The following is a 24,416-nucleotide window of genomic DNA, read 5'->3' on the forward strand; positions in this document are numbered from 1 at the left end:
AAATTGAATTAGTTTCTTTACCGATGCTTGTAGATTTGTCCTAAAATGTCCTAAATTATGGCTCTCTTCAAGGAGTAATTTGATGGCACAAAGAGCGTTTTTGTCCTTACTGATGGGCTGATTAGAAGGCAATGTGACTTCTCTTTAATGACAAAAACACAGGCGTCAACAGTAACATGTTTATTCCACAAACTGAAAAAGTCATGCCGAGGTGGGGAATGTATGACTTTATCACAGCTGGCTTAATGGAAACAAACTCCACTGAAATATAAACTACAAAGATGGCTGTTGGTAAAAACAAATTCTCCTTGTGTCATCACTTGATCTTCTTACGTCATTGGATCATCATCTGTGTTTCTTAAAAGCTGCAGAGAAGGACATGGTGATTATTAACATGATACTGAATTAAGAACATTTTCTTTGCTGCGTTTCAATTTCTCAATATTGTATTTTTAAATCACAGAACATCTATCATTTTATGAACATTTGATTCTAATATAAGACTTCAACTGATGAATCACATAGTCCTAGTGTTGAATAAATGCAGACTCGGGCAGTGTTGGAAAAGTTCTTTGAAGTACAAGTTACTTGACCCTTGTGTGTTTTTTTATTTTTAAAGAAAGGTCAGAAAAGTAATTTGTACTGTCTGGTAAATTTGAATATCCTCACCTCTTCTTTTGGTCTTCTTCTTCATGACTTTCTTCTTTTTCTTGGGGCGGGAGTTATCCCCATCCTGCACCAATAAAGAAGAAAGTGTAAGAACCAGCAGCCACATTAAGAATGTGATCTAAATAAAAATGAGCAACAATGCGCCTATTCATTCTGGATGGAGATGAGTTAGCTATATCGTTTTGTAGCTTCACGTGTCTAGTACTAATCTAAACATAGCACATGGATTTTCCAAATACATTTAGCTGAATGAATTTTCCACATCTGCAAGCAGCATGATGTTGGCCACTCATCACTAACTCACTAGTAATTTTTATGACAGCCTAAAGTGAATTGAGACAGGAAACAGGGTACAGAGTGGGGCTGGCAGGCCAAAGCTGTGGAGGCATTAAGTGTAACGGCTGCCAACAGCACTGCCAGCACAGCACCAGACCACTGAGTCACCAAAACCTAAGCAAGTCAGGTACGGAACGCCAGACTTCTTCAAAACGTGCAACAGAAGTGTTCCCTCTGACATTAACTATGTGCTGGAGGCGGCCCAGATTGAATACTAGTCAATATTAATAATTCAGCGTGTCCAGTCCAGACTCAGTTACTAGTCTACTGCTTGATTTAAGTCTCAGATTCTCCCCATCTAACCCCTCTCCAAAGACGTGTTGAAGAGGGATATAATTAGATTTTCATCTGTTCCAGAAATGAGGATTTTTTTTCTAACAGTAATGTTTCTACTGCGACCTCCTGTAGCTCAGCGAGTGTGATATGACCTCCTTTCTGACAGGTTGGTGGAAAGATGTCAGTGCAAGCTCACCTGCCCGCCCTCGCCGCCTGTCAGTGCTGAGATGTCACCGAAGTGTGTGATACCATTCAGCTGGCCCGACATGGACATTGCGCCTCTCTTTCTGGTGTTCTTCTGACGTTGTGGCATGTTGAGACGCACCATCATCGACTCCTCATAATTTTTCCTTTGAAGAAGAACAAAGTTATTGTTGATGGATACTCGTGTGTGTACAACCCATTTCAAATACTTATCATATATTCAAGTAGTGGATATAAATAACCCAACTATCTTACACTACATCCTTTTGTCCTGCATCTCATCCAATCATGTATCAGCCTCTCTTGTTGTTCAAAACAAAGTAAACAAGTAAACACCTGTGAAGCTCCTCACGGCTCTCACGCTCGCTCTGGAAGTCCCGTCCGTCCCTGATCTCTTCGGGAGCGTCGCTGTACTGCTGCCTCAGCTCCTGGATCACAGAGCTTCTGAGGGCAGCCCGCCGCTGACGCTCTGACTGAGCCTTCTTCCTGTCTGATTCATTCATGTCACCATCTGGGAGACACAGGTTGAGATGAGGATTTTTGGGGTCTTTATTTTGATGCTCATGAGCCACAGGGGAAAGTAGCAGCTGTTAGGTGATGTGCTGCTCGCTTCACATAAATACCTAACTACAGAAGGAAAATCTACCCTCTTTGATCAAATGACTAAAGGCAGAAAACGAATGGCATTACCATAATGCACCGGGGCAATCTTTGGCGGTACATATTTCCTGCCACTAGAGTGGGCTGCTTTCTTCTCTGTCTCATTCTCAGCTTCCCCTTCAGACGCTTCAGATTCACTCAACTGGTTGGTGAAGCAAAGAAAGAAAAAGTCAGTCAGCATTTAGTGTTTTTATCCTAAATGAATAAAATCACTGGTAGCTTGATTTGATTAAATGCCTTACACCAATCAATACGGTTCATTTATGATAAATGCTACCACCCAGATAAAAAGAGGGGTTCAGTCGACCATGATATTCGGCCCTTACTTTGCTGATGAGATTCTCAGGATTAGGACGCAGCTGCAACGGGTCATTTTCAGCTGAAATCAACCAAAAACATTGTTATACAGTGAAAATAAATCATATCATTGGTGGATGCATTCATTGCGACCAACACAAAATCTTACCTAAACTGCCCGTGAGAGCTGTGCGTACCAGTTTATCAATTTGGTACTTTAGTTTGTGGTCTAGTGGTCGCATCTTCTCCAGGACCTTAAAACAGGAGGAGAAAAGCAGTGAGATGCTGGATAGAAAGAATAAAAAGGGGGCATTATTAGTGGCCTGTTTCTACAATCATCTCACTGTTCTGATTGTGACGAGTCTGGTCAAGGCCTCGCTGTCATTTATTTTGCCTCCTTCTGTTTTGATGCTGATCAGGTGAGTGAGGTCTTGAAGGTAGAAGAGCAGCAGGTGATACCGAAGGTCCAAGAAAGACAAACCCTGCAAGGAAGGAAGAGTGAATCAGAAACTCCTTTTACGTTTGTAGTCATTCTTTGTAGTCGAACTACAAAAACCAACAGACACGCAGTGAACCTGGAGCTATAAGCCGGTGTAGCCCAGTTGGTAGTCCAGCCTTAACAGTCCAGGATTTTTAAGAGTTCAAATCTTCGCTCACCTTTGATGTTTGAAATGCCCCATCTTTGACTTTTGTTATCAGCTCACGGACATGGCTTGTAACTGAGACCACCTAAAGAGAAAAACCAGTGTTTAAGCTGTGAAAAAGTCTCTAAAAGTGATCACGATAAACTCATCACAACAGGTCAGCCAACAAAATACACAAAACAAGCATCACATAACAATATTATTTTGTTATATGTCTCAGTGAGGTCTAAGTGTGCTTGTGACTGTGTTCGTATAGTTTCGATGACTATCTCTGCTAATAAACATTGTTATTATACTATGATATTACACAGTTCTTACCTGTTCTGTGAGATTACCCAGCAGCTGAACAACAGCAGGCAAATCACTTTCAATTAAATCCTGTCAGAAACAAAGCATGTGAGAAATGTAAAACCGCTTATACTATTTCCCTACAGTAAAATGTGATTAATGTAATAGAAATGCTGCTAAAAGTAAGTTAGCTAGTGGCTAGCGGACGTCATTAAAACAAAAGAACTGTTATCACTAGATTTCTATCAACCTCGTTTACAAAGAAACGTTTCACTTCAAATCGACAGAATTGTCTATAATATTAACAAACATTGCAGAAAGATAAAATACACGTTTTATTATTTCGCAGCTCGCTAAGCTCCACTCACGTTGTCAACAGGGGTAGCCATTTTGTTCCAATCCAGTCTACGGAAGCCGCAGAGGGACAGCAGTCGCACAGCACTTTGTTTGCTTGATAGTGCAAATTATCAAACTGAGGGATGTTTAGTGTAAAGAAGTAGGCGAGTCAGTTGCAAGAAAACAACGGAACGCTATTAAATAATAAGTTAATATTCAAACTGACATGCTACTTAAATATACTGAATATCGTGTCTCATAATTTGTTCAAAAATACATGCAATTTTATCAGTCAGGAGTCAAACAGTCACTCTGCCTTTCTTTCTGACTATGTGCTTCTTCTTTTCTCTCTCTCTCTCTCTCTCTCTCTCTCTCTCTCTCTCTCTCTCTCTTTCTGTGTGTGTGTGTGTGTGTGTGTGTGCGTGCATGCGTGCGCGTGTGTGTGGGGCAGAGAAGGGGAGAGAGAGAGAGAGAGAGAGAGGGACAGAGAAGGGGGGAGAGAGAGAGATAGGGGCAGAGAACGGGAGAGAGAGAGAGAAGGGGGAAGAGAGGGACAGAGAAGGGGGAAGAGAGAGAGAAGAAGAAGTGATGGTGAGTGGTGAGATCAGGCAGGTAGTGTCTCTCTCCAGTCTTCAGACCATTTTCAGTCAAACTGTCAGAGGAACCTGAAGGATAGGCAGAGAGTTTGTGAAGAGCTACGCCATGGTAAGTCCTATATTGTAGATTATTAGAATCTTAAAGTGAGTAATCATTTTGTCTGTTCTCCTTTGACTTCATGTTGGGCTTCATGCAACAATTACATTCATATTCCAGTAATCTGCTGATTATTTTCTCAGTTAACTGCTTACTTGTTTGGTCTGTAAACTTTCAGAAAGTTTTGAAAAATAGCATACATCACAACAAAAGTTTATGTATCGCTTGGTTTGTCTGATCAACAGTCCCAAACTACTTTTACTTTTTTACCTGATGAAATTAATTAAGTGATTAATTGATAATCAAACAAATTTGACAAACAAATCTTTCTGTCAATCAATTAATCAATTAAAGAACTGATTGTTTTATTTATTTATTTATTTGTGTCTAAAATGCTGTTACTGAATTCTTTACTTGTAAATTGTGGTAATTATTTGCCCCAACGTTCCATCTACGGGAGCCAATAATCACAATCAATTTATCTCAAGTTGAACAGTAAAAGGCTGCTGAAGTGTTACTGTCCTGGTAAAGATAATCAGATTAATCAAATAATATCTTAATTCAACTCCCTGAAAGGTCTAATTCTGACCTCATTTCACTTTTGATACTTTAAGTACATTTAGCTGAAAATATGATATATTATCAGATATTATAATACATTTGCTGCAAAGGACATTTATAATGACATAATTAATTGATTAATTGATAATCAAAAATACTGAATTCTTGACCAGTAAATTGTCATTCGTAACATTACCTTTTAAATGGAGCTACATGTTATAAACTGTATGTGTTGTTTTTCAATCATATTTTATATATTTTTTTTATTTATGTTTTTCTTTGTGTTTAAACAAAAACACAAACAACCTAATTTTACTGCTTCCCACACGACCAGATGTCTGATTCCAGGGTGTCGTCTGTCATCCAGGAGTGGGCAAGCTCATACCCGGGTCAGGCCCACACCCTGAACCCGGGCACATCAACCAATCAGCTGGCTCAGATGGATATGACTCCGTACAGCCAGTCTCAGGGAATGGTGCGAGGGGGCAGTGATGAGCAGATGATGGGACTGTCCTACCTGCCGTACACCTCTTCCTGTCTCAGCAACACCAGCGCAGGGAACATGAACCACCACCAGAGCCACGGCAACACTCAGCAGGTGTGTGTTGATGTGTGTGAGATAGATTTTTGAGTGGGGAACACCATTGTCATCTTGCCCCCTCCCGAAACTTCAACATACTTGTGTTTCTGACCTCCAGGACTTCTCGTCCTTCCTCCTGCCAACGCTGCGGGCCCCGATAAACAAGAGGAGCATCAGCAAGGACAGCGCAGAGTACCGCCAGCGACGCGAGAGGAACAACGTCGCTGTGAGAAAGAGCCGAGACAAGGCCCGTAGGAGGATCCTGCTGACCCAGCAGAGGGCCATGCAGCTGCAGGAGGAGAACCAGAAGCTGCAGATGAGGATAGGGCAGCTGACACAGGAGCTGGACTCTCTTAAACACATCCTGTCACAGCGGCATCTGCAGGGAGCTGAGGAGAGAGCGGCGGGGGAGTCCAGTATCTAGAACCACACGATTGCATCAGGTTCCTTATTACAGGCAGGACTTTAGTTACCATCGGGGACGCTGAAGTCATGTCCTCTGACTGTGTTTGGCTCCTATAATTGACTTTCAAGCCCTGTAAGCTGTTGCTATGATATCCTGATAGGCTCTCTGTGCTTTGACAGTAGACATTACATTGGAAAAAGGTGGCATTTAATAACCGAAATTTACAGTCATTTTAAAAAACAAAAACACAAACTATGTGTCTTAATTTTAATAGTAATTTTACAAAGCAAACAAAGGCAGCTTCTCATTTCTAGCAGACAACGGTCATTGGGCTGAAATCACATCTGTCGCTGACATGTTTTATAAGCTTTAGCTAGCTGTAGGCTACCGCTATCGCTAAAATGTATACGTTGGTTGAAAGTGCTGTCTGCAGCTGATTTTGAATGTTTCCACCTGTCCTCAACAGATATTTTAGTTACACCGGTAACCTGAAACCCCACTAAAAAAGTAGGTGTTAATGTTTGAAGTTTACACTGTGTTTTTGGTAGATGCAAAAAAAAAAAAGCCAATGTCCTCCAAATTCTTCAGAAACAGGGTATCGCTACAGCCATATATGCACACCTTCAATATGTGGAAAAATCCAAAGCTTGGCAGGTTGTTAAGGTTGCTAAACTGCGTTCAATAGCTGTTCGGAGGTGGGGGGGTTTAGCTGATAGTCAAATCAATTCCCGAGATTGTAGATTAGGTTTGAAAAAGCATTTAATGATGGTAAATAACAGGCAATATGCAGTAGCAGTGAACTGAATGAATACAATGTTTTTAATATCCAAGTACTTTTTAAATTTAAGACTTAATTATGGTCTGGCCTCAGTATTTCTGGAATTGTGGCTACGGCCCTGCTTATAGACCTTTGAATAAATGAATAAAGCACCTGTATATAGGAAGATGCACAGTAGGTTTGAATGTAGAATGTCATTGTATAGGCTTTTCTAAACTATCTATTCTAGACTGGAGAGTTTACGCGAGGCTTTGCACATCAGGATGGGAAAAGGTTTTTCAGGAAGATCACCAATAAATACTGCAGAAATGCACCGAGAAGGACAAAGTCCTGAAGTTCTAAAGCTGCACTCTTCAATTTAGCAAACTCCAAATTAACTTTACAAAAATGTAAATGCATAATCCTCACAGACCCTTCAAAAACAAGATGCTGTGCATTGGACAGATTTGTTGTATGATTTGATTTAACAAACATTTCCAAATCATCAATCTAATACTTCTTGTCGCTGTCAGAGATTATTGTAAGTGTTGTTGCCCAACAAGGTTACACAACCACCTGTGGTTTGTAGATTCAATGAAATCTAAGTTCTCTCTCTCTCTCTCTCTCTCTCTCTCTCTCTCTCTCTCTCTCTCTCTCTCTCTCTCTCTCTCTCTATATATATATATATATATATATATATATAGAGAGAGAGAGAGAGAGATATATATATCTATATCTTTTGTCACTAAATGATTGTGGGATTACTTGAAATAATGTTGACAGCATTTCAAATAACATGTAATCTTGTCGTGTTGTCAAATGTGTTTTATGATTTTATAGTAATGCATTTTTAAAGCAATTATTTCATCACATATTTTCTTGAAATAAACAAATATTTGCTCAAGCTTGGATGAAACATCTTTTTATTTAAAAATGTCATAAAAATAGCTGGATATTAAAATGTCCTTTATTTAAATGTGCTTTTCCTCAAATAGCCTTTTACAAACTCTGATTACAGAGCACTGCACCAACACATCCTTCTCATGGTGTGATATAACCGTAGCATTCTTCTCATTAATTGTCTTCATCCTGCATCCGCAACATGGCGTGCACCTGCCACATTATTTACCATAACTCTCCTACCCACAGAAACGGCCGTCATGCCATGGACCGTTGTGCACCAGCGGTTTCCCTTTGTGGGATGGGCAAGATTTCGACACAGTGGAGGACAGAGATGAGGAGCTCAGAGATCGTATCAGTGATTCGGGCTGCCAGGGCCTTCCTGTGGCTGTGATGGTAGTGAAGGGACATAGAGATAGGAGACAGAGGGGAGGGGGTCGGGGCAACAAGCCAGACATTTTCTCTCTCTTTCTCTCTTTTTTTTTAAATCGTTACCTAAAACAATAGTTAGAACGTTTTGTAAAAAATATCTGGAACACTGTTAGATAACTGAAAACATTATGTGATTCCTTTGCATCTCGTTCCAAACATCATGTGATTTTCAAAAAGAAAGCACACACTAGTTCTCTGATGAACATGATGTTAAAAAGTGTATTTTCTGAACCTAATTCTAGCTTTATTTTATTGGCAAATGTCATATCTTTTTACACAATGAAAACATATTTGTCATCACTATAGTTTCTGACAAAAACTCAACTTGTGTCAGATTTACAATACAACATAAAAGCAATCGGAAACTATATTAACATCATGTTGGAGGTATTCCTGTTGTAAAATCATGTTAACATTCAATTTTCCAACTCATTAAACCAAACTGATAATAATTACAACATTACTTGAACCAGCACACACAAACGCTGTTAACGCTGCTGTTTGATTAATCCAACAGGAACTAAAACTAATAACATCCAGCTACTGGGTGTGTCATTACATTTTATTACATAGTGCAGCTCTGCACAGAGAGTCACTATCCGTAATGTTACAAGCCACAAACACGACCACACACCGCAAAAAAGACGTTGAGCGTTGGCCTTAAATCCAATATAAGGGGAGAGACAGGATATACCGCTAATATAAACCAGACATTTGATATACGTAAGCAGAAAAATAAATAATTATATTTTCTCTGTTTGTTGATTAAAAAGGGAAAAATCAATAAAATATTAGTCAAACTGAGGTTATTTCTAAAATACCGAATATGTTAACATTGTATTTCAAGCAGACTTTATGACCATTAGATATCAGAACTGCTAAACTGACTTCATCCTGCGTCATTTCGGTAACAAACTACTCATTTAGAGAGTGAAAGTGTGACACGGGCTTCTTCCAGCCTGCCGTGTGTTGAGCGGCACACAAGAAGTCCCTGTGTGACCGTGTCTGTTGAAATGTCCCGCAGCATCGTGTGGGGCAATCTGTGGCCCCAGGACTGCAACATCTTCCACAAAGTGAAGAAAGACTGTATTTCACCTAATCCCCACCAAGTTGCTCAACGGCAGCAGACCATGTGAAGCCCACCACGGCCCCCGGTGCAGCTCCGGTCTTATAGCCCCCGATCATTAAAGGTATTAAAGGTAGGGCAGCAGATGAGAAGCTTATTGGACCTTTGTCTCCAGACAAACAGCACAGTTTAGTCCACATATGGGTGACCTAAACTTTTGATCACTATTTCAGCACTTCTGCACTCACATTCTCACAATGAGAAGCAGCTAACAACCCTGTGGTCAGATGCCTAGTTTCGAATCTTTAGGTTCCCAGCCTGCCCTTCAAAAAATTGTTCAATGATGGTACGAACAGAATCAATAAGTAAGAGAGTCTGCAATGGTGTAAAGTGATTTTCATCGCTCGTTTGACTCACTGAGGCTGATTCAGCTTAAGAGTGTCGCCCTTTTACATTTTTTTCCTTTTTTTGTTGTTGCAGGTAGACGTTTTAAGGATGTAATAGATAATTTACCACAAATGTTCAGAAGCTGTAATAAAGAGATGTTATCTTGGTATTAAGAGTTGAAGTAGCAGCCATTGTGGTCACGCTGTTACACAAGCACACTGTCATGGCAGCCATAACACAAATATACATGATGTAACTGTGATTATCTGTTTAAAATAGTATTTTCTTGAGGTTTAGATGCTCCTTAACGAACAACATTGAAATTAACAGCCATGTTAATCTTCCTTCCTCTATTGGCCGCTGCAGCACCGGTCAGACAGACTGTGTTAGTGCGACCATGTGAAGCTCGGCAGTCATTTACAAATGGTTGGCTGAAACCAATGGACATGTCTCTATGAAACCGGATGGTATTACTGTACATTCCAGGCCGTGTACTTAAAGATGAAATGTATATAAAACATTAGTGCACATTTAGTAGTGATGGCCCTGGTAAGACGTGTGAACATTTCTCATTCATGGTCATTACATTTTAATCATTGCATATTCATGAGAAAGAGCAAGCAAGTGACATATCAGCCTGGACGACAGAGTGTTTTAGACGACTCTTGTGTGGCCTGTGATTTATGGCTCCACCATGCGGCAGAGAGCTCCATGTAGGCCTTCTGCAGAGATGTTTGACAGAGAACAGATCTCTCATTCGACCCTTGAATCTGTGCAGTTCTACTGCTGTGCAAATACTGTCACTGTTTTGCTGTATATTCTGCAGTATTACTGCAATACCGCATACCATATTACTGCAAATTTATCCCCCTGAGCATATTTTACTTTCCTCAAGACTGGTTCTGTCTTTGGGCTAATTATTCAGTCACTGACATGATAAATCATCAATTAAAATCATTGTAAGCGTAAGAAAAACATGAAATTAGCCTTCATCATACGTACATTTGTTTTTCTTTTCAAGTCAAAAGCCGTGCTGACCAAGTACGCTTTTTTATTTCTACACCTCTCCCCTGCCACCCTTATGCAATTTTAATTAAGTACACAAATTAAAGTGGCTGCAGCTCCTGATTCACATTTATTTTTTGATCCTGATGGAGTCTTTGGAGTAAAAATCAAAAGCTCTACCAACATAAAAAGTTTGCAAAACCTAAAATAACATATGAAGAATTAATATTTCAACAAGGCATGATTACATTTAATAAGGTAAGCAATAAGGAGCTTTCTGCAAATCAAGCTATAGCAAGAGTCTGAAACTATAAGTCTGGTGGGCTCTCAGTTGTCCTCTCCTACTCCTGCTTTTCTTGACTAGAAAAGTAATTAATCCAAGAATATATATCCACACAATAAAACAGCAATGTGTGCTATGGCCAGAATTTGGAATAGGTTATGATATAATGTGAGATACTTGATATATAATATAGTTAGTTAAAAAAGGTGTGATTACTTTATTATGTATGGAAATGAGAATCGGAGAACTACTGCTGCCACGGACAAGAGCAGACAGCAGCCTATCATACGCTCTGCTGAGAAGGTGATTGGCTGTAGGATTGTGGCTGACCCCTCCCATCCTGGTCAGACCTTTTGACACTCTCCCCTCCATCAGGATCAAAACCTCCCACCACATCAACAGTTTCTTTCCATCTGCAGTTGGGATCCTCAGCATGGCCCCCCATCCCCATCCTCACTGACACTGACCCACCACTTTATAACTCTGAACAATCTTCTATTTTCTATCTTTTGCACATTCATGTACAGCTCGTCCGTCTCTATTTATCAATCATCCCTCACAGTATGTCTCTGGTTATATTGTACTATATATGATAGACACTGTTTGTTTATTGTTATTGTCCTCGATGTATGCACCTTAGTCACCAAGACAAAATCCTTCTTGGCAATAAATGTTTCTGATTCTGGTTAAAAGTGTACTATTGCATATGAGTAACCAAACACCTACAATAAAGTCAGAGGAGCCATCATTTGGGGAGTTTTAAAGTTGTCTTAATTGTTTGTGTCATGCTTCAAATCATGCAATAATCTAAATGAAAAGTATCTACGTAGGTTTATAATGGCAACGGCCAATAAATAAATTAATGGATAAAGGAAGAGGGAATTTATTACGGAGTGACGTCCTCCCTTCTCATATACGATCTTCGACAGCAGTGCGACGAGGGGACGTCGCTCTGGCGGGTTTAGCCGACTAGAACCGAAGTGTGCCGGCGGAGCCGATCGTCTCTACAAACAGGCTTCTCCCAATGCAGTTTTCCACCCGCTCTTTGTCCGCCACCGGCTGACTGACGACGCGTTTCCCTTTACGGTGATGTCGGACACAATTATGCCTAATTTAATTATGTTGTGTGATGTCGTCAGACGGAAACACGTCCTAAAAAGCCAGGTTTTAACCCAGCGACGGTAGAAGAGGAGTCTAGCATCGGCTCATCTCAAAGTGGCCAGGAGAGTCCGGTGTCCTTGCTTGTGTCAGCGGCAGCGGCGGCTGTTGGTTGGAGGCGACAGCACTTCTCCAGGGCAGAAATGTCCTTTCACCGAGCCGACCAGGCGGACGGGCGTCGAGGCGCAGAGGAGACGCGGTGAATGCGGTGAAACTGGTTCTCCCCCTCCGCCGGGCTACAGCGGCGTTTCGCCCCTCGCACTTGACAACATTAAAAGGGTGAGTAACAGTCTGCTTTTATAGCCAGACGTTGTGACTGCAGCTGTGTGGGTTAATGGCCAGATGTGAGACTTGTCAGTCCGGTACGAGCCGCCTGGCCCGGCTGCCCCCCCCCCCCCCCCCCCCATTATGGTGTAATTTTATTCTCCCCACACCGTCGCCCTCTCTTTCATTGTCAGTACTTCCACGGAGGCCAGCCGGCCCCCGTGTGTTACATTCCCTCCACGTCCCCTTTCCCCCTCTCTCGTGTTGACGCTCTTATGCAACCCTGTGGGACTCCTTTCGGCCCTGTTCAAAGAAAACACAGGCTGCCAGAGGAGCACCATGTGCACCGACAGAGAGAGGAGGAGGAGGAGGAGGAAGAGGAGGAGAGCACAGGTTGTCCACATTCCAGCCCTCAACCGAGAGCACACACAGAGAGGGGAGGGCCCCCTCTTCTCTGAAGACGTCCATCATTTCAGGGGGTTTACACCCATCTTCTTACGTGTTTACGTCACAACCTGCTTTAAAAAACAACAACAAAAAACTTCTTTCTTTATTGATACATGGAAAATGTCAGAAATAGTGATTACCTAATCATTTCAGCTCTCCTCAAGTTTGAATTGGGTCACATTTCTAGTGGATCCATATGCAAATGCAGCTACAGGTTTGTTTTCATAATCCTGGTGCTAATTTTACTCTCTGTGGATGGACAGAATTGGATTATGTAAACAATCGGCATCCTGCATGGTACAGTGCTCTTCTGTTCAGTAGGAATCTGCTCAGACACTCCGTATTTAAAATAGTGTAGTCTCACTGTGAAAGGGCCCAGCGTGGCCCTTCTTACTCAAAATGCAACGTTACTGTGACATTTCAAGTGTCACTGCATGTGGTCCACATGGCTGATACATGTAATGCCATTATATCTAATCCCTCCCACACTGAAACTAAGTTGCCATGGAGTTGCACGGTCTAAAGCCCCCTGCAATGCACTTGAACCTTTTCGAGTTAGCTAGTTGAACTACACCTGGATCCTCAAAACAAGGACGTGAACAGTGAGGCAGATATGTTGTTGAACCACACTGAGACTCTCAGGTTGCACACCGGGAATTCATTCAACCGAAGTCGTCTGAAAAACAACACCGTGCTCTCCCAGCGAATCGGAGATGCCGGTCTGTCCTAGTCGGTTCTTTGAACTGGGTTAATTCACTGAGTCGGTGGACCTCCGTCGACCCATAGCTGTGGTGACTCAGACCGTAAAATCAACCAATCCCATAAACCATTGTGAGGTTTTAATGCAGTCAGTGGACCGGTGGATATGACTTTGTAATACATAAGTCAACTTTATATGTAAAGCACATTTGAAAACAACAGCAGTTTTACCAAAGGGGACTAAGAATGGGGCTGTTGGTGGGCAGATGAGATGAGTAGCCGGTTTTATTCCATATTCCAGGTTTTAGTGCACAGTGTAGTTTGTTAATGGAGATGTGGATATTAAATTTTAATGCATAGTCAAGTCAAATTAAGTCAACTTTATTTGTATGACAGATTTAAAAACAAACAAAAAAACAAGGGGACTTTTCGTCGTATGCATCAAAGGATTAAATTGTGCATTTATGAAGTAATTTAGAGGAGATTTAAAGAACACTGCGATCTTTGTTGTGTATCGTGATATAACCTTAAATATTGCGATCTTACTTACAGGCCATGTCTCAGCCCTATATTCAGGTGTTGATGCTGTAAGTATGAACACCAGGTCCCTGAAACCGGAGCAGCTAAATGGAATTCATCTGCCATTCATTGAATTATTTACACCTGTGCTTTCCCTCCCGTGACATGTTGAACTCCCTGAGTGAAAAAGGTTATTCATGTTTTTTATAATTACCTCCTTAAAGATTTAGTCTGCTACATGTCAGTCCTGTGTACCTGTGTTTTCTTCCACAGAGCTCTCCCACGTCTCTTCCCCTCAGCCACCTTTAACCTCCCCAATGATGACATCCCCAGACTCTCCCCCTCTCGTCTCCCCTTCCCCATGCCCTGCTCCCCCTCCATCCCTCCCCTCCTCCCCAGTTCCCTCCTCCCCAGCCCCTTCTTCCTCTTCCCTCCCTGCCCCGCCCTCGCTGCCTCCCACGGGGGAGGTGATGGTGCTGGCTCTGGGCAGGAAGAAGCAGCGGGTACTGATTGCTCTCTCCATACTGCCCAACCTCTTCCTGGCCTTCCTGCTCTCCTCCGACCCCCTCATCACACTGTCGCCCCCCCACCACTGCCACCTGCCGGGGCCCCTACCTTCACCCGAGGTGCTGAACGCCTCCTTGCCCTGGCGGAAGGGGGAGAGGCCCGGGGACAGCGGGGGCCTGTCCCAGTGTAAGCAGTACGTCAACGGCAGCCAGTCAGCAGTGGTGGAGTGTGAGGCCGGCTGGGACTACAACGTCACGGAAGGACTGAGGAACAACATCGTTACTGAGGTAAAGCTCCGGCCTGGGATCCTCCTGAGCTCTAATTATGGTCCTTGCCTAGTTCATTGTTTCCTTTTTCTATGAGAGTGGTAACTTTTTAGTATGGATTTGGGGCCTTAAAATGCTGAAACAGTTTTTATTTAGTCTGGGTCCTGCTGAGCATGCAGTCCCTTTTTGCAGAGCCCTGCTAAACTTCAGCAACACACATTTGCATCTATGACTTAGACAAAAAGTCTTCTCCTGGTGGCCTGTAGAGCCTCGGATCTGGCTAGTCTATCTGGCTAGTTTATAATTAAGTAAACGTTTTTAACAGTTGTGAAAAGAAACTTGAATGTCAGAGATTGATGTTGCATCATAATTGCATGATGCAGGCAACGGATGTGCATAATACCTACATTTGAGTTAGTCATATGACACTGACGTCAGAGATCAATCCCAGCAAAGTCTGATGTTGTTCCATAAACACACTGTTTGCTTCAGGTTAGCTTGACATTACTTTCACCGCTACTAGCATAACACATCCGAATCACAGACTGAACTCTCCGTGATCAGGTGGCATTGTGGGTAATATAGGCGCCAGCTTATGACAAGGAAGAACACGATATCTCTGGATCTGCTGATGAATTTGGATACTGCAGTCCTCTTTTTTTCTTTTGTTTGTTTATTTGATCAGACTTCCATTCAACCGTGACACGGTTGAGAGGGCAGGTTAGATAATGCTCAGTGATTCATTCGGAAAGGTGTGTTTTTACTTGCGTCACTAAGGAAGTCACAACCAGATTACCATGAGATAGCAATAGTTGGTGTACGTCACTGCTATAACAGGCAGTCGATGTGAAAAATACAGCAGGTAAACGCAGTAGGGAAACATGCATTTCCTCAGAGAGCTGGATTTCATGGTAAAAATATAGAAGAGCTCTTGTTGACGTCTTGAACGGAGACGAACCAGCTGCTCCCAGTTTTCCACTCAGGCTGGTCACTCTGTGGCCTATGTGTCTGTTTTCATTTGTGGTGCCTACTGATGTGGGAGCCACACCCAGCGCTACAGTCCATGGCGGTGAGGCAGTAATCCACCCACATCACTGCAGCGAGCTGAGGACACATAAACGCTGCCACGGGAAGCATTCAAGCAGGAGCAAGTGTGCAAATGCCTTCTTATGATGGTCTGTTCCTCCAGTGCTGCTTTGCTTTGCTGAGCTGGCAGTCTGGTGAGTAGGAAGCAGGAGGGCCTCTGATCGGCTTCGCCTTTGCCTCCAATCAATACGTACTGTGTGACTTCACTACAGGCAAACTCCACTTAACATCTCTGTGCTGTGGACCCACGGGCTAATGCACGACACTTCCTGTCATCATTAGGGTAAAGTAATATGAGGATAATATATTATGAGATAACATACAACGCTCAGTATGAATGAGTCTCAGTTGAATGAATCAGTAACGGTGAGGTTGTGTTTCAGTCAGGAATCTGAAAGGAGGAAATGGTTGCAGGTCTCAGTATTGATGCCTGAGCCTCATTCCCCAAACCAGTCTGGGGAGTTTACCCAGTCATTTGTTTGCATTTTAGCCTCTTCATGCTGTCCAAAGCATTTCACCCGTAGAGCACTATGGGTTGCTATGCTGCCATTTAGCCGTCCGCCCTGTCGTGGCTCTGTGCCTCAGCAATAGGACGGCTGATATTATGTGACAGGCTTTTATGTTTCTACGCACAGGCTCCAATTATGTAAGGCCTTTTTATCACCGTCCTTCCGCACTCTCTCTCTCTCTCTAGGTCATTAAAATCATTTTTCTTTCAGCGGTCAGTAGCCAGCGACATTAGCAGAGCTTAGCTGTTAATGCAAACCAGCGGGTCATCTTAATGTCATTAAAACTCAGATCTGACAGCAGATACCTGTGGGCTTTTTCTCATCACGTGCTGACTTTCCATGTGGATGCACTATTATGTAAAGTCCCACAGAACGAGCATTTGACTGCCACACTACTGTTTCTACTATTACTGCTACTAACAGAAGTAATACATTGTTATGACCTGGTGAGTCCAATGCATCCCAAAGGCTTGATACTTCGTCATTCTCTCTGTAATCTAACCGTCATTATTGATCAGAACACAATGCAGTAAAAGCACAAATGTTATTACATCCAAGAAGGAGCAGGAACTGTTGCATCATGTCTGTATAATAAAATCACAATAATTGGTTCTGTGAATAAATAACACTGGCTGCCTTTTGAATCATTTAATTAATTATTAAGTAGGTACTTAGTAATTTGCCAAAAGTATATTTCTTCATGAGTCGAGTTACAATCGATGTGATTGCTCAGTGGCGTTGTACATTTTGGCAGAGGGCTTTAAACGATGCAGAGGGGAAGGCCGACTCTCTCTTCAAAGCTCTCTTTGTAAGCTACTTGTCTTTTTGTTGTCTGCAAATTTTGACTCATCCATCTGAAATAAGTCTTCAGAGCTGGGTGTAAATTAACTTATGTGTACACCGATGTCCTAAATGAGTTTAATTAAGCGACTATTAGTGATGTCTACCTGATGACTTCCTGTTGTTGTGCTAACCTGAACAGATCCTAATATCCTCCCTCTTGTGTCTGTGCTGTCTAGTGGGATCTGGTGTGTGGTCAGTACTGGCTGGTCCCAGTTGAGGAGGTGTGTTTCATCCTGGGCGTCCTGACTGGCTGTCTCGGCCTGGGCTATGCTGCTGACAGGTAATACGCTGGCACACACACACACACACACACACACACACACACACACACACACACACACACACACACACACACACTAGTGTTTCTTGCAGCAGTTATATACAGGAAAGGCGATACATGCAACCAAGGAGTTCAGTTAATAGGTTACTCTGTGTCAGTTTAGGAAGCTTGTTCCTCAATCTCCAGTCTCTTGTCCTTGCGTTGCAGATTCACTGCCTTACAAGGACAACACACTGAACACATGAACACTTACACGCTAAAAGTACAGTCAGCTGATGGCGACCAAAGAATACATCACAATCACCAATTCCCTGCACATCAGCAATTAGGGCTGCATAATTAATCAAAATGCAATCGAAATCACCATATGGTGGACTGCAATTTTCAAATCACAAGAGGTGCAATAGTATCTAAAGGCCAAATGTGGGTAATATGGGTTTACAATAAAAAAGAGAATCATTATGTAAAGATGATCACTCCCTCTAATATCCCAAATTTGTCAAAAATATTAGCAATTAGATATTGTTTCAAAACTGTTCAAGCCTTTGAGGACACATGGCATGAAGTTTAAGTATGTGCATGTGTCATTCTGCTAGAGCTCAGGACCTCATGCTTGGCTGTCTGCATTAGGAGCCACTCAAGGGCCCCAGATAATTGACATGGATCCAGCCTGTGTCTGCTGTGTTGTTGGATTGGAAACCACACCGAAGCAGTATTTTTGTGGGGGCTTGTGAGGGGGATGATGTCAGTTTAATCAGCTAACTGCCTTCATTAATTTGCTGACCAATTGAGCATAGCATCTGTTTGTGAAGACTAGTGAATTAATGCTGCCTCCTGGGAATGTGCAGAAGAAGAAGAACAGGGAACAGTGCTAATCTGCAGGCTGGAAACAAACGTGCTGCATCCACATGCAGCTGAAAATCGGCACATTTAGTGATCAGTTATGCTTCAGAATTGAGGCATTTATATTTTATATTTATTTATTTGTGATTGCAATATTTATTTTTCATTTTAATACATTAAGGTAACCTCATATTATTTCTTGTATCGTGGACTCTTGCCCTATTTTCTGCTCTCAACCATCTTGCTGTTAATATTTAAACATGTGATACTAGTGTTTTGTTCTTGCATAATCAGCACTGACATTATCATCTTGTTTTAAACAAAAAAATCTTGATTTGGATTTATATTTAGCAGTTTCTTTTAGATAATTAAAATGGCTAAAGGGATTTCTGGACTGTTCAACAATATCCTATTTCTATTTACTAATAATTTGTTTTAAAAACTAAACGTGTAAGTGTGTTTTATTTTGATGATGTTGTTATAACACAGGTGTAATGAAGCGCTGGTAGTTTTCAGTCCATATCTCTGTTTCCCTGCAGGCTGGGCAGGTCCAAGACTCTGCTGACCTCTCTGACCCTGTCGGTGGTGTTCGGGGTGTTGGTGTGCGTCTCTCCGAACCCCTCCATCTTCATCGTCATGCGTTTCTGTCTGGCGGCAGCTACTGCGGGAGTCTACCTCACTCTGTACATCACTCGTGAGTTTTTCAACAATTGAAAGACGTTTGTTTTTGTTTGGAGGATCCCTCAAATTAGATCGTCATGTTAGCAGCTCAGTGAGTCTGCAGTTGGGCACATCAATGCTTTCAGCTAAATGCTAAGCATGCTAACATCGTCACAATGCCTACGCTGACATGCTTGTTTAGCACGTTGACACCAGTTTAGCTTGGTAGCATGCTAACACGAGACAAGATATATCAGGATTGCTGTTGTGTTTGCCGGGCAGGTCTGGAGTTGTGTGAACCGTCTCTGAGGCTGGTGGTGACCATGTTGGCCGGGCTGATGACTGTAGCCGGAGAGTTACTGCTGCTGGCCGTCGCCCTGGGCTGCCAGTCCTGGAGGGGCCTGCTGGGAGCCGGCGCCGCCCCGCTAACACTCTTCCTCAGTTATGGGTACGAGTGTGTGTACTTTATGTTTTTAGTTTAATTTTCACTTTTGCTTTTTGATTCCCATTTGTAGGACTTCATCATCAACATTTTCTTTTTGTATTTAGACATTGTTGTCTGTTTACCCATATGGTCACAAGTATACACATGTTTATTTTCTTGTGAAACTTGAGGGACCAGAGAGTGAAGGAACCTGATAGTCGTTTGAGAAAATGTCCTGATGCCTGACTTGCTGAAAGCTTTGTAGGATTGTATCGATTCCAATCTCCTTGTCACATTGAGCCTTACTTACTTTATAAGTCCCCACTACTAAGACCTCTGTTAGAAGATACGCCTTCATTGCAGGTTAAAATTTGATTACTAGCAATGAATTGCGGGTTTAGAAGAAAAGCTGGATTAGGAAATAAGGAATTCTTTGTGACCCGTGTGGGTTATTTTTCCATGCTGAAGGAACTAATATGGCTTTGACGCTGGGCTAGGGTCAGCAAAGATCAAAGAGTGAGCCGGACTTATGTTTTCTCTCTCCTGCAGCATTCCTGGGGTTTTTCCAGAGTCTCCTCGCTGGCTCCTTCTGTCAGAGAGATCCGCCAATATAAACTCCTTCAATGAGAGAAGAAACTCCAACAGAGACCTGAGGGACGACGAGAGCTTCACAGGTGTGTGTGTGTGTGTGTGTGTGTGTGTGTGTGTGTGTGTGTGTGTGTGTGTGTGTGTGTGTGTGTGTGTGTGTGTGTGTGTGTGTGTGTGTGTGTGTGTGTGTGTGCACAGTTTAGATTCTGCTTTCACACCTCACCTTCCTTTGGTATTGTGTAAAACCTGTCAATCGAACCAAAGTGGGAACCAAACGAACAAATCGAGACCGCTTTATAAGGTAGGTCTTGGTCGAAGTGGACTCTGTTTCTGTTTGTTTGTTGTGTGAAAGCGAACAAACTAACCACAGGATGTCATGATAGCAGATATGCGATTTTAGCATGATTTCAAAAGTCAAACTGCTAATAAATCCATTTACGGATCATTGAGTCTGTTTAAGCGCTCTTATAAATTATCTGTATGCAACCATGTATGACCTCACCCTTCACAAAACAACAAGTATGCACATCAGTGTGGGTTCCTCCCTGATTAATCTGCAACCAGCCATCTGGGAGCTCCCAAAGGGGCTTTTGTGCAGTCCTGTCTTTACCTGTTAGTCGTGATTTATAACATGCAGTCAATTTGCAGTCTTAAAATAGGCTAAATAGACCGCCAAATAGGGAGGATGTGAAGGAAGAATATTATTGGAGTATGAGGTATGTCACATGAGTGTGACGGAGCAGCTCGAGCTGTCCGCCTGAACTAGCTCGAAGGCTTCGCTCCATGTGTAAAAGTTCCCTTATTGTCTCTCAAAACGAGAGGAGCTCGCGTTTTTTTCTGCACAGCTGCTGGGTTGAATGGATATTCAGTTTACGAAGCCTGCATTATTAATGGGGTGCTCATTTCAGTGCATTTCAAAACATGAGTACCTATCACACACCACTACCAAGAGCAGGTAATTATGCTCAATTTTGATTCATGATTTATTAAACACACAAAGCATAGTGTTATAGAAAGTATAATAGCTGCTGACCTGCGGCCACAAAGTAATATGAGCTGGATATTCCCTGTCCTCTACAAACAGTTCATATGTAAACATGTTTCCCAGGTTGGGAAGTTGACATTGGTTTTACTTTGTCGTTTTTTGGGGGTACTATTGATCTCTATTGATGGGTATAAAAAATAACAATAACTGCAAAATTAATCTTTCTTTTTTATGAATGTTTTTCCTTTTCTTTTATTAAAAGATGTTATGGATACTTAACTGGAGTTATACTGTATATTTCTGACATATACATAAATAAACAACTAAGTGGTGAAAATATATATTCTGATGGAACTACATTATATCTTTAGTGTGTTCTCTGTGTTATAATTCAGTTATTAATTGTGTATATAGTGCTAATAAATGCTAAATTGTAAGGTTTACAGAAACCTGGTCTTTGCAGCCTGGTCCAGCTGCAGTATTCTGTCTGGGGTTATTTAACAACACCATTGATCTAACTTGTGTCTTCCTCTACATGTGTCTTTTCATATAAATAGAAGTATTGAGCTATTAATTTAAAAGATAATTGAGGTCAGGTGATCATTGGCTGTTGAGCTGTGAGCTTAAACGTCTGTTTGCCTGCTGCAGAGCTGGATTCAGAGCCAGCCCCCTCCTCACGCCCCCACCTGTCCTACCCTGAGCTCTTCCACAGCAGGAACATCTGGAAGAACATCTGTGTGCTCGGCTTCACCTCGTAAGTCATCCCGCTCTCTTGACGTTGATTTAGCAGCGTTGCAGCTTTGAGCCCGTTTTGTGTAGAAACTGACTTTGTTTTGTTCCTCCCCCTTCAGATTCATCTCTCACGGCATTAGTCACTGCTACAGCTCCTTCCGAGGTGACGTCAGAGGCACGGCCCCGAGCTTCTATTGGACATACCTGCTGTCAGTGTGCGCAGGGGGTGGTGCCTGGCTGTTGCTCTGGGCGACCGTAGACAGGTTTGGTCGCCGTGGCATCCTGCTCCTTTCCATGACGATGACGGGGCTGGCCTCTTTGATCCTGCTGGGACTCATGGAGTGTAAGCAGGCTTTAGTTGCCTTCATCTCCCCAAAATTCACCCCTTGTTGTCGTAGAGATGTGAGGCCTGTTTCAGGATTAAAGGCCTTGCCTCCTTAACTAGAATGAAAGTTAAAAGTGAGTTTCCTTGTTGTTGAGCTCAGCTTTGTGGTCATATTAGATCATCTACACACCACTGACTTCATGTTTGGACCGTACTTCATGCATTATGAAATAGATTAGAAACAAACTGTTCAGCTCTGTTAATGGAAAAATACATTCCAGGTGCATTTGTCTTCCCCGGCTTGGTGTATAAACACACTCACTGTTGCCTCAGTCGCCCCCATGTGGCTGAAAACGAGTATGGTGTTGGGTTTATGTAGGACACTGCAGTGGCAGCAAAGTCAAAACTGTGTCAGGTGCTGTGCTTTAATCATGCATCAAAGGCTGTGGGGGCAGCAGCCCCGGGCGGTGACGGTGTTCCAGGTGACCTCCAAGAGGCTGCTCACTGCTCTCTCTGTCTGCTGTTCATCACACAAGTCTGGAAGGTTAAGAGGAGAGCTTATTCAGGGTTCCACGTCAGAAATCAGTTTAAATCAACAGGGAATCACGATGTCATCAAATGAAAACCTTCATTGAGCTTGTCCTTCCTCCTCCCCTTTAGATCTCAGTGAGACGGCCATCACAGTTTTCTCAGTGCTGGGTCTCTTCTCCTCCCAGGCCACCGCCTCCCTCTGCATCCTCTTCACTGCAGAGATCATGCCAACCATCATCAGGTAACACTAACTAAACCACGCCGATTTGAAAGTGGAAGCAGTCTTATTTTTCCATTTAGTTTAGGCAAAATATAATTTGAATGTAAATAATTGTTGCTGTCAAAAAGAGGCTGCTCATCAGGGAAGTAAAAATGCAGTGAATCGTGCAGGAGAAGAAAGGAAACCTACATAGATATTATGAAGAGACATTTTCAGACCTCTGAAGAAAATACAGTGTGACAAAAGGCATTTTCCCTCCTTCAAATCCTAGTCTAAATGTGTTAATTGAGTGAACATGTGTCAAATCTGAAGTTGTGTGCGTCTACAGGGGCAGTGGTGTGGGTGCGGTGCTGGCCCTGGGCTGCGTGGGCCGCCTCAGCTCCCCGCTCATGGACCTGAGGAACCACTACGGTTACTTCCTGCACCACGTGGTCTACTCCTCTCTGGCCCTGCTGGCCGTTCTGTCCATCCTGCTGCTGCCCGAGAGCAAGAGGAAGCCGCTGCCCCAGTCGCTGGCGGACGGGGAGCAGTACAGACGCCCCCCGCTGGGCAGGAGGAGGAGGGACAATGTGCCGCTACTAGCCACGCCCAACCCAGAGACCTAAAGGACCCCTGGAAGAGTGGGATGGGACTGTGCTCAAATCACCCACTTTGCAGCCAGAGCATTTGCATCCATCATCTTCATGCAGAGGAGAAGAAAGCAATACAGAGACGAGGGCTGCACAGATGATTCTGGACAGACGACGGACGTGATCGGGTCTCAGCTTCCTCACACATCATCTTCTCGTCGTTCCAAACACAAGTGGTTGGGTTGGACTGCCATCTTCATCGTTCTCTGCGTAGACCTGACACACAAGGTTCATGAAGATGTAGGGAAGTCTTCATCTTCATCTCCACCCGACCAGACGACAGGTCACCCCCCCTAACATGCGACACACCAGCATACCCTGCTGCACGTCCTCCCGTGCGTCTGTAGTAGAGCTGTTAGCCGCTTACTACTGACACTCCAGACCACACGTGGCTCAGAGAGTTGTCGCAAGTTATTCCTAGCATTTGTCTTTAACCTGCATAGAACGTTTGTTTGTGGTGTTTGCCGTGTACGACAACTAGAAGTGCTCGGAGCTGTGCAAAATCAAAGCAAAGTCCACTTTGTATACGTTTCTGTGACACTTGTGGTAAAAGTCTCCCGTGTGGTACTCCAAACAGGTATGGACTCGTTACGAGTGTGGGTGCCTTGTAAATACTCTAGACTTAGTTTCTTTAACTTCTTGGGGCGTCTGAGTTTTGTTTCAGGAGACCCTGTGGCTGGAAACTGTGCATACACTACGCTATGCAGTGGCGAAGCATTTAAAATGTTCTTTTATAGATGGTGGTGGTTAATTTGACCCAAATCTTGGACATTTAAGGGACAGTTGTTGAAGCTTAAATTAACTGTTATCACTACTGGTATCAGAGGCTGGAAACAAAACAAAAAAAGGCCTTCAAACTGAAAGTTGAAACTGAAGCTGGCCTGGAGCCAGCAATATTTATGTCCTGTTTATGTTAAGAATAATCAGTAAATTATGCAGAGGCCTAGCATTTTTAAGTATTAAGCTAAATCTTGTAACATTGGGTTGAGGTGATTCTGACTCTCTGATCCAACAGTGAAGCTGTAAACTGTTTCAACATTCCTGCATGTTTGAAGGGCTTGTTTTTTCTGTATAGTTACTTTATACCCCTCTAGATGACCAGTCTCCGCTGTAACAGAATA

General features: G+C 42.8%; 4 protein-coding genes across 5 annotated transcripts in view; 2 read left to right on the top strand and 2 right to left on the bottom strand.

The window, feature by feature from the left end:
- Positions 1 to 24,416, bottom strand: part of thtpa (thiamine triphosphatase) — a gene marked incomplete at its 5' end in the record, with an annotated part of 479,666 nt that overhangs the window by 28,396 nt on the left and 426,854 nt on the right. The gene's annotated exons all lie outside the window — the stretch shown is intronic.
- ngdn (neuroguidin, EIF4E binding protein) lies at positions 166 to 3,772 on the bottom strand. Its single transcript, XM_084033330.1, has 11 exons — positions 3,743 to 3,772; positions 3,405 to 3,464; positions 3,100 to 3,171; positions 2,787 to 2,924; positions 2,612 to 2,696; positions 2,472 to 2,524; positions 2,176 to 2,287; positions 1,822 to 1,996; positions 1,478 to 1,631; positions 670 to 733; positions 166 to 365 (listed from the first exon to the last, which is right to left on the bottom strand). The coding sequence occupies exons 1-11, from the start codon at positions 3,761 to 3,763 to the stop codon at positions 346 to 348; spliced, it is 954 nt and encodes a 317-aa protein (XP_083889456.1). The 5' UTR covers positions 3,764 to 3,772; the 3' UTR covers positions 166 to 345.
- Positions 4,283 to 7,472, top strand: cebp1 (CCAAT/enhancer binding protein (C/EBP) 1). Of its 2 annotated transcripts, XR_014598766.1 has the most exons (4): positions 4,283 to 4,415; positions 5,299 to 5,562; positions 5,663 to 6,653; positions 6,684 to 7,472. XR_014598766.1 is itself a non-coding variant. In XM_084033402.1 (3 exons), the coding sequence occupies exons 1-3, from the start codon at positions 4,413 to 4,415 to the stop codon at positions 5,966 to 5,968; spliced, it is 573 nt and encodes a 190-aa protein (XP_083889528.1). In that variant the 5' UTR covers positions 4,283 to 4,412; the 3' UTR covers positions 5,969 to 7,472. The 2 variants fall into 2 exon arrangements, 1 of the variants encoding a protein (XP_083889528.1); XM_084033402.1 differs by having other exon boundaries at positions 5,663 to 7,472.
- On the top strand, positions 11,744 to 24,118 carry slc22a17 (solute carrier family 22 member 17). The gene is made up of 10 exons (XM_084033503.1): positions 11,744 to 12,217; positions 14,141 to 14,661; positions 17,255 to 17,358; positions 18,741 to 18,895; positions 19,144 to 19,309; positions 19,835 to 19,959; positions 21,507 to 21,612; positions 21,710 to 21,933; positions 22,576 to 22,687; positions 22,995 to 24,118. Exons 2-10 carry the CDS (start codon positions 14,185 to 14,187, stop codon positions 23,269 to 23,271), a joined length of 1,746 nt encoding a protein of 581 aa, XP_083889629.1. The 5' UTR covers positions 11,744 to 12,217; positions 14,141 to 14,184; the 3' UTR covers positions 23,272 to 24,118.

The sequence above is a fragment of the Eutrigla gurnardus genome, assembly GCF_963514095.1.
Source record: "Eutrigla gurnardus genome assembly, chromosome: 18".
NCBI classification, from domain to species: Eukaryota; Metazoa; Chordata; class Actinopteri; order Perciformes; family Triglidae; genus Eutrigla; species Eutrigla gurnardus.